The sequence below is a fragment of the Malania oleifera genome, chromosome 12 (genome assembly GCF_029873635.1).
Source record: "Malania oleifera isolate guangnan ecotype guangnan chromosome 12, ASM2987363v1, whole genome shotgun sequence".
Taxonomy (NCBI): Eukaryota; Viridiplantae; Streptophyta; class Magnoliopsida; order Santalales; family Ximeniaceae; genus Malania; species Malania oleifera.
In genome coordinates, this window is record NC_080428.1 from 58,123,676 (window position 1) to 58,134,582 (window position 10,907).

Genomic DNA, 10,907 nt, shown 5'->3' on the forward strand with positions numbered 1-10,907 from the left:
TTCTCCTTAGAATCTTTCTTAGGTAGAGGACATTCCGGTTTTAAATGTCCAGCTTTGTTGCAATTATAGCATGTAGGAGTTTTACTTTTAGATTTCTTTTTGCTGATTTCTTCTCCTTCTTCATCTGATTCGGAGTCTTGGTTTCTTCTTTTAAATTTGTTTCTCCTTCTTAGTATCCTTGCTGACTTTTTAGATATGAAGGCTTCTTCATCTTCATCCATTTCACTACTTGAGTTTTCTTTTAAGGCTTTAAAGGCTATTGATTCTTAGACTTTAGCTTTTCCATTCTTTTCATTCATTGTCATTTCCTTATCATTTCATAAGTAGTGTAGGTTTTTCCTAGTGTATTTAGGGAATTTATTATGTGAGTGAACCTAGTAAACATATTAGTTATGGATTCATCCGGGTTCATCTTAAAAGTTTCATATTCACTTGTGAGCATATCGATCCTATTATCCCTAACATCTATAGTGCCTTCATATGTTGCTTCTAGCTTGTCTCATATCTCTTTGGCTGATTTGCAAGTCATTAATCTATTAAATTCATTGGCATCTAAAGCACAATATAGAGCATTCATAGCACTAGAATTTACTTACAGCATCTTTTAGTCTAAGTCTGTCATGTCAATTTTCTCCTTAGGGACTTGTTTTCCATCAACTATCTTAGTGGGAATTTGGTCACCTTCTATGACAACCTCCCAAGCTTTCCAATTCCTAGTTTGAAGGTATATTTGCATTCTCTTTTTCCAGAAGGTATAGTTCAAACCACAAAATATTGGTGGCCTAATTGAAGATTGTCCCTCTCCAAAGAGAGCTACGCCTAAGTTAGCCATTTAGATCTTTTTATAACTACTTATTAGGATTTGTTATAACCCCTCTCTGATACCAATTGAAATTAGGAATAGCTTCCCAAGTGGGGGGGTGAATTGGATTCTAAAAACTTTCTCTTTAGTTCCTTTTAAGATACCTTAAACTTCTTTTATTTCTTTTAACCAATTCTTGACTTGTTTGTTTAATTCTTTAATCAATCAAGAACTTAGTTCTTTTATCCAATCAATAACACAATTAAACAACCAATCAATTAAACACAATTTTCAAGCCAAACAATCAATTTATTTGCCAAGTACAAGTTAAACAACAAACAACCAAACCAAGATATAAAGTATTCAGCACTTTGGTAATATAAGATCTTGAGATAGTTTATTTGTTCATATAAGCCCTGTGATTATGAATTTGAAAACCGTGTGAAGAATGTAATTTAATATTCAACAATCCTTTCACAAACACAATAAAGCTTTTGTTGTCAGCCCTAGATATAAATTTGAATTAAACCCTGTATATATGGATTTGCTTAATATGATGTTCAATACAACATGCAATCACTCTTTCCAAATATTCAAAACTCAAATAAACTTTCAGTTAATTTATCTTTGAGTGTTTAACCAAGAAACGTACTCCCGTATGGTTTCCGCAAGATATGGTTTAACCAACGTACTCCCCTTCGATTTCTGCAACCCAAGTCAAAATTAAATTTTAAGGTTATTTGATTTCCAAATATGCGTAGTATATTTGATTTTCAATTTAAACCCTCCACGCAATTTAAATATATACTAAAAATAAAGAGTAGGGAAAGAAAAAGTGAGACAGAGATTTTTATGAGGTTCGGCTTATACCCAGCCTACGTCCTCGCCTTTGGCAAACCACCAAAGGATTCACTAAACCTATTCCTTTAACGGGTGGAACAAACCTTTACAACACTCCTTGGTTAAGGCTAGAGCTCGCCTTCTCCAAACGATATCCCCTCGTCCAGTTACTCCTTACATAGGCTAGAGCCCGCCTCTCTGAGCAATATCCCTTTTCCTAGCCAACGATCCAAACAACCCTTAGAATCATCAATCTACAAGATACAAATCAAATAGATGCATACAAAGAACTTGCTCCTCAAAGAGATGGTTAGTACACCAATTACAGCACAGCTAATATACTTCAAAGTAAACAACAATATGGAATATAACTTGAAGCTCAAAGGAGTATACCACCGATTAATTCTTTTAATGATTGAAGGATTTAGAATTTGTAGCACAATTCCGGTGGAAGAAGATCAGCAACAACTCAGTTAAATTCGTGCACAATATGTGAGCTTGAGAGCAAGAAAGAGCCTTGAGAATTTGAGAGCAATTTGAGAGAGACTTTGAATTTTTTCAGAATTTGAATTCTTGGTGTATGATTCAATGATGTTTAAAGCTTATTTATAGACTTTAAAAGGTGTATAACTTGATCCCCAAGTGAGTTGAAGTATCTCCCAAGTTTCCATAAGTTTTGAGCCTCAAGTAGCCTCTTTTAAAAATTTGACCATTATGAAAAAATTCATAACAGCTGCGTGACTGATGACTGTCCATTTTGGGCAGTCGTCTGTCCAATTAAAACAAAGGTTCAGAAAGGTGGCAATCATCTAACCAAACCCACACAGATGCCTCAAAGTGCACTGGCAGTCGACTGTCCAATTCTTGACAATCGCCTGTCAAGCTGTCAACTTCAAGCACCCTTCAGTCTTTTGGTCATAACTTTTATGTATAACTCAAAATTTGACGTTCTTGGTTTCAAATGAAATCTAAGAGAAAATCTCAAAACTTTCATGTTGAACACATTTTAAAATAAATATTGTTGGATGAAGAAAAATGAACATCAATGCAGATGTAGAAAAATTGACAACATTTGAGAAATCCTCTTTTTGGTGCTTTTCATTCCAAAACTGGTTCTAACCTTTTTAAAACAATTTTTGACCTTATAAAACTATTTTTCAAGTATGTTCAAAGGTATCTAAGTCCAAGACATTAACCTAAGAGTTTCATGCATCCATATTGAAATTCTTTGAAGTACTTGCATGAAATTTCCTAGACTCTTTCAAATTTTCAATCCTTGAATTCTTTGAGGTCTTTATGCTTGCTTCATCTTTCTTTGAGCTTTCCATGTTTATCACTTTGGATTTCATTCTTTGAAGTTGTTTCTTTCATACCAATGCTCTCATGATCTTCAGACTTTAAACTTTAAATCCATGCTTCAAGCTTGATATAATCATTCTTACCTGAGGTACAAGCTCTCATGAACTCTTTAACCTTGCATTCTTCATTTAGTCCTGAAAATACATCACTTAACATAGCATGTTAAGATCCACTTATTTGTTAGCATCAAAATAAGATGTTAAGTCTTATAAGGCCGACTGTTTTGTTGGCCATCGGTTAAGTTAAGTTTTCGGACCACACAACCCTGCCATAGGGGTAAACTAACCCACAGTTTACAAGCCTAAGGGATGTTTGATAGAACAAGTATCAGAGTTTACAGCTAACAGTTACAGTTTTACAAATGCAATTTTGAAACTACAATATGATATGTTAACTGTTATAGAATTATGGTATAGTAAAGCTCATCATAGCTACACACTAATATAATCTTTCTTACTTATTGAGCATTGTCTCACCTAATTATTCTCCTACCTTACAGATAGCTTTGAGGAGCATTTTTAGAATTGGGCATAGCAAGCACAGGGCGGGATGAGAGAGAGAGAGAGAGAGAGAGAGAGAGAGAGAGAGAGAGAGAGAGAGAGAGAGAGAGAGAGAAATTTAGAATAAATGCTAGTATAGTGCCAGCTAGAAACACTTTTATGTTGTAGAGTTTTTAAGAATGTTAATTTTGATATTGGAGATACTCCTGTGATGCGGTTATTTAGTACTCTGGTATAAAAGTTTATGAAGTTTTAATTATTTCCGTTGTTTCTATCTCTTACATCACCTGTGCAATTATTATAGAAAGTCGCATCTTAGACCCTACACGAAGATCATTTCGAGATAAGCCTCATATTTTTCTGAATATTGGTTTATTAAATACGGTCAAATTTAGGATTAGACCCTTGAGGGGGTTCAAAGAAAAATTATAATTCATTTATATAAATCATGGATTTGTGGTTATCTTGTGATAGGTTAAGGATTTACTAGAAAGTTTTCAATTCGAGAGGAGATCAAGGTAAGTGAATTTGATTATGTCAGTTTTTTTATAAAATATACCCAAGTTTATTTTTAAAGAAAATATTTTAATTCTCTTGGGTAATTTATAGCATTATGATATTCTATTGAAAATAAATGTTTTCAGCACGAAAACCGTGTGGCATGAGCTTATTTTTAAAGTGTTTCACATGTTTTATGAAACAATGAGCAATGATGATATTTTTATGATACTACTTTTATTGTATGAATTATATATTAGTATGTTTTAAAAACTCTTATGGCTTAGAGATTATAGTGTTACAGGTGCTCATTACCGTGGCTTACAGTTTACAATTACAGCGATCAGAGTGCACACACACTATTCTATAGAGTGATTTTCAAAATAATGAATTCTCCCCAAGTGCACACCTGCTTCCGTACCAGAACTTAATAGGAAAAATGTCACTTACAATTATAGTTTGACTTAGTTTGTTGGCTGCTGGTTAAGTCCAGTCTTCGGACCACACAACTGTCATGGGGGTAAACATAACCCACAATTTACAGGCCTAAACGATATTTTACAAAATAAGTATCAAAGAAAGTATATATATATATATATATATATAAGTATTACAGTTACAGTACACTGTTTCAAAAAGTAGTTATAGTTTATAGCTAACAGTTACAATTTTACAAACTTTTGAAATTACAATATTATATGTCAACTGTTACAGAATTATGGTACAGTAAAGTTCATCATAGCTACACACTAATATAATCTTTCTTACTTACTAAGCATCATCTCACCCCAATTATTTTTCTACCTTAAGAACAACTTTGAGGAGCATTTTGAGAATCAGACATAACAAGCATGTGGGTGAGATTAGAGAGAGAGCAGTTTAGAATAAATGCTAGTATAGTACTAGTTGGAAACACTTTTATGTTTTGGATTTTTAATAATTTTAATTTTGATGTTTGAGATATTCCTATAATGCTGTTATTTAGCACCCTGGTATAAAAGTTTATGAGATTTTATTTATTCCCACTGTTTCTATTTCTTACGTCACCTGTGCAATTATTATAGAAAGTCGCACCTTAGATCCTACAGGTTTGGGGCGTGACACTAATGCTATTGAAATCTCCCTTGATTGGTTTTGTAACTCCTCGCGCTATGGATCGTATTATGGATCATACTCCTACCAACAATATAAAAGTGCAATCTAGTCATGGCAATTCTTTCAATCTCAAAGTAAAGAAGAAAGAAAAGGGAAAAAAGAAAAACATGTCCTAGATTCAAACTAATTAGCCTAAGAGAGCTACTCATAATCCTTTGAAATAATAAATATATCCAGTTAAAATGTGAGGGTTTTGTATGACCATTTTAAGTAGAAGGGCATGGCTAAGTTTATTTCTCAAAATTCACTGTGCATGATTCGTCTTTGTGAAACAAAAGTGAAAGTGGCAATTTTTTCGTATGCTTCTTCAAATGTAGTCCTATGGCTATGTTGGGAGTATTCGAGTGGGGATATAGCCCCCATATTATTGATGTTTAGGAACTTTTTTCCTTTCTTCAAGTTATCTCCTATTTTTGTTTTATTGATAGTCATTTCTCACCAAACAAATCCTAAGCCATATGAAGATACCAAAAATCAAGGAAAAATAAAGAAAGAGGAAAAGTTTCACTAGATAGTCGATTGACCTCTTTCCCTCCACCTCTGCTGCTTAGTAAGCAGTCAATTAGTCCCAGCAAAATTAGAATTTTTGTGTTGTTCTCTTATGATTGGCTAGGGAATTTAGGCATGACATATGTCCCAATGATGACACATGTCAAGTAATGACATTGTCGGTAGTTGTTGATCGGTACTTATTTTCAATTTCAATTTTCAAAAATTTAAAATTCAAAAGATATTTTCCTTCTCTTCCATTGGAAGTCTATAAAAGGACCTCTAGGACAGAGAAATGGGCACGTCCAAGTGGGGGCAAGAAGATGATTTCCAAGGGTTTTCGTAGGGTCAAAGAGGGATTTTTGTTAAAAGGAAAAAAGGAAATAAAATCACATATCTCTTCCTTTGTTTTAGTTAGTCACACAATGAATTAAAGTGAGGGTATCCTTTACTTGATCTACAGAGTATTATTCTTCAATAAGGTTAGTGTCTAATTCTCTACTATATTCATTTCCGCTTGTTTTATAAGTTTTTGTATGTGAAGCATTTCGATGTTTCTTTGGATGTTCATATTCAATAATTCATAATTTCTCCATTAATTCATGTCAATAATGCATATTAGAAGTGGTAGGATATGTTTTTATTTTAATTGCATAGAAAAAAGTATGTTCAAAGGTTTTTATTTTTTTTATTTTTTATTTTTTAAAGCATGCATTATCAAAGTTTGCCAACAAACGGTTGACCACTTCACCTAGACAGTCGATTGCTCCCTGCCTTCTTGAAAAAGTAGTCGTTGGCTATTAGGCAGTCAAGATCGTGAAATCTTAAGAGTGCAACTTTTTTATTTTTTATTAAATTTTTTCTAAGATTTCAAGTATTAAAAATCAAATCTTCATCAAGAAATGAATTCATGTGAAGTTTTTATAAAGTTTCCATGTTTTGCTAAAGTTTTCAAATATATTTGGAGTCATATATCCTTTTGTGATGTTTGGATATTCTCCAAATCTTTTCTAAATAATATGTAAAGGCGGGCTTGTGGTTCTCCCACCAAAAAAAAAATCCACGTTTTTTTAAGTTAGGTTTTATAATTTTCCTTCCAAAGAAACCAAAGCTTCCTTTTTAGAAAATTTAACTTATGAATCATTCATAATGTGATTGTTGAATGGATTAAAAAGTTTCTTTCCTAAAAGATAAAATCAATATTTTTAAGTTGGATTTTATGATTTTCCTTCCAAAGATATCAAATAACAGATATGGTTGTTGTTGTTGTTGTTGCGTTGAATGGTTTGATTTCTTTTTTGAGGAAATGTACGTAATCTACTTTATAAATTGAGTCATACCAAACAAAAAAAATATAAAAGTGTTAGGGATGTGGCTCATATTCTAAGTAGAACCCTTGTACCGAGGAAAGTAGTGTGAAGTGAGGAACCAAGAAAGAGATGCAAAATGGTAGCCATGAGGGCAAACCGTCGATGGTTTGGGGTAACCGTCGACGGTTTTCGAAAATGTTGCAGAGGTGTTTCTTCTCGGCTTCAAACCATCGAAGGTTTGGCCTAAACCGTTGATGGTTTCACTTACAGACGTCATAGATTTTTGAATCCAAGATCAGTAGATTGACTAATCGGAGGGATTTCCTCCGAGGGATTGCTACAAAGTATTTTAGATCAACTATAGGTCTTTTGTACGCATTAGATTAGTATATAATCATTACTATGTAACCCTAGATTGGATTAAGCTTGGTGCAACCTTCATTAATAGTGAAAAATAGTTGCTGCTCTCGTGGATGTAGGAAAATTGTCAAACCATGTAAATTCTTATGTTTTGATTGTTACTTTCATTTATTCTCATTGTTGAGTGGTTGTTAGGTTCGTATAGTTCATCATCGAGCGCTTGTTTTCTTGTTCCATTGATTTTTCGTGAGAGTTTGTGTAAGGTCTTCCGCTGCGCACATTCGGCTCTAACAATTGGTTTCTGAGGACTAATTGTTAAAAACAATAATCGGTATCAAACCTGGGTGATTGTTGGTGTTGTGAACAACAAGTGGTATTAGAGCTATTGGTTCTCAATGGCTAGGATTTCTTCTGCGAGGTTTGAGGTTGGTAAGTTCGATGGAATAAGGAACTTCGGGCTGTGGCAGAGCAAGGTGAAAGACTTGCTAGTGCAGTAAGGGATGGTGAAGGGTTTATATGGAAAATAAGTTGGAAAGCATGGACGACCCAAGTTAGAAGGAGCTACAAGAGAAGCCTATGTCCACTATCATGTTATGTCTGGCCGATGACGCGTTGTATCACGTCATGGATGAGGACTTTGCCGGCAGCGGTTTGGCTGAAAATGGAGCACCGGTACATGTCCAAGTCAATGACAAATGAACAGTATCTTAAGTAAAAATTATATTGGCTTAAGATGGCCGAGGATTCGAACTTGACTCGGCACATTAAAAAATATATATTTTATAATTTTTTATTTTAGAAAAAGAGTATAAACATTCTAAACAAAATTTGGGGAAGCCATTCTTGAGAAAATCTTTAAAGATTATTCTCAAATTTGTGAAAAAAAGAAAAAAAAAAAAAAAAAAAAAAAGGAACACCATTTCTTAAATCGCCATTTTTAGAATAATATTTTTCAAGTCAATCTTGGGAAAGATATTCTTAGGGAAAACCTTGAAAAATTATTTTCTAATTTATGAAAAACAAAATCACTTTATGAAATCATTCTTTTAGAAGATTATTTTTCAAGCCAATTTTAGGGAAACCATTCTTGGGAAAAAAATCTTGGAAAATTATTTTCTAATTTATGAAAAAACCTACTTTTTAAAATCATCATTTTCTTTTAGAAATTTATTTTTCAAGCCAATTTTGGAAAATCATTCTTGGAAAAAACACCACTTTTTGAAATCATTATTTTTTAGAAAAATACTTTTCAATCCAATTTTGAGAAATTCATTCTTGGAGAAAAACCTTGAAAATTTTATATTTATGAAAAACACCAATTTTCTGAATTTTTGCAATAAAAAATATATAAACAAAATTTTCATTTTTTAATAAAAGCAGTGCACAAACCACACAATCATCTCTCTGAAACACATAAAGATGGATAATTTCACATAAACAAAGACATAATTTACAACAAATCACTTAAAAAGCATAGAAGATTTCAAGTGACCTCTGTTTTAGGTGGTTTGATTGGCCAGCAGTCGACCGCCTGAAGATTCTGCTTTAAAAAAAAATACCCCAAATTTATTGATTGCCCTCACTTATGGTAGAGAAAAACCATGGTTACAAACATGCCACAAGAGATTTACAAATAAACTAGAAAAACTATCCAATGCCACAAACCCAACACAAGCCTAATGAAACTCGTACCAATAACCAACTAAATCAAACTAAACAAGACCATATGAATCAAAACAAAACAAATACAAACAAAAACAAAGTATCTACAAACTGATGTCAATTACCTGTAAAACAAAAACCTAAGGAAAACATAGGAGAACCAAATGATGACATTTAAAAACGATGGTTTGGAATACTCATCTTATCCATACGAATTAAACCTCTCATTTTACTCGACGGCACATCACCTACAAAATATCTCCTCGTATTGCCTCCCTCACCTTGACGAGCCAAGTAATCCACCACCTAATTACTTTCTCTAAATTGGTGCTTTATAGAGAAGTGAAGGCCTTGTAGCTCCTCCTCTAATAATTCCCAAAAGTTCCATAAGTACCACGAAGAGCAAATTCCAAATGTGAGTCAACCCACCACCAATTCCGAGTCGCTTTCAATACAAATATTCTAATATCCCAACTCTTTATAGAGTCGAACACCACTAGTAAAAGCCTGCAATTCCGCTCCATTATTAGTACTTGACTCAAATTTTTCAAAGAAAGCGGCCTTAATATTACCTAATGAGTCGTTGATGATATCACCACCACCAAAAGAACCTGGATTTTCTCTACAAGAGCCGTCAATATTTAGCTTCAAACAACCTATAGGAGGCTTTTTCCATACTACCTTTCGAGGAGTTCTAACCTTCGGAGTTATCATTTTCACTTGGAACTCTTCCAATAAATTCTTATCAATTGAAGGCATAGAACCCTTCACGCCTTCTGCAATTTTAGCGAGCCAATACCTCACTGATAACCAGACTGCATTCCCCGACTCATACCTATCTTCCATGCGGGCTTTGCAACGTCTGAGCCAAAGTATCCAAGAAATTATAGTAGGTAACAAACCGATGATCGTACCTTTTTGGATTGATTTTTTGGCACATCTGAACCATCTACTAATTTTTACCCTCCAAGGTTCATCATCAAAGTTTAGAATTCTCAAGACAGACGCTGCTCTCTTCCAAACCATACTTGCGATGGAACCCGTACTCAGAATATGATTGAGAGATTCCTCCTTTTTTTTCTATGCAGCAGTTGCAACAAGAGACCACATCAACTCTTAGTTTTCTCACTCTCTCATCTACAGGAAGACATTGGAACATAACTTTCCACATACACATCAATACTTTCTTAGGTAGAAGTTTATGTCAAACTCACTTCATCCATGGGTACTGCTCTCCTTTAATTCTTATCACCTCTCAAGTCGAGGCAGTTGAAAATTTTTCATCTATGAAAGGCTTCTAAATAAATACATAAGGCCCCGATTCTGCTTAAATCGGTTGACCATCCATGCATGAACAATGGATTGTCTGTAAAGATGAAATTTTACAATCCATATGTATTGATCTACATCCCTACATGTATATAGAATCTCTATTGACTTTCTAGATGACATGCATTGCAAAATTTTAGGCATGCAAACATAAACAAACTCACAAGAATAAGCATATTATTACACTTACAAAACATGCTTTCACGATGAAATTAAAATACATACAAGCACTAATCAATGCTTACTCTCACATACACATTCATGCACACACTAATATATATATATATAACTCTTCCTCACTCTAACCAAATATATGCATCTCCTCGAGAATATTTATGTATTTTTCACGAAATAACTTCAAAGAAAAATATGTATAAAAAAAATGAAAAAGTTAATATAAATAACTGTAGTATTCAGTGAGGATGAGAGAATAAAATGATTTGTAAGAAAGGATAAGAATACGAGTAAGGATGAGGGAAATGGTTTAGTTTTTTTTATTTTAGTTTTTTTTTTTTTATTAGACCTATTTAGATTTGTTTCTTATTTAACTTTGGTTAGATTTGTAGTCCTATTTTGATTGGTTGTTGGTATTATTTTTGGGAA

The 10,907-nt window shown here is 33.3% G+C and overlaps 1 protein-coding gene across 1 annotated transcript; it reads right to left on the reverse strand.

Annotated features, from left to right (window-relative positions):
* Positions 1-9,437: 9,437 nt before the first annotated feature.
* Positions 9,438-9,821, reverse strand: LOC131143945 (uncharacterized). The gene has a single exon (XM_058092300.1). The coding sequence runs from the start codon at positions 9,819-9,821 to the stop codon at positions 9,438-9,440; it is 384 nt and encodes a 127-aa protein (XP_057948283.1).
* Positions 9,822-10,907: the final 1,086 nt, after the last annotated feature.

Bases quoted from the DNA above. Each gene is read 5' to 3' on its own strand.
- LOC131143945 (XM_058092300.1), bottom strand. From the start codon at position 9,821: ATGGAAGATAGGTATGAGTCGGGGAATGCAGTCTGGTTATCAGTGAGG.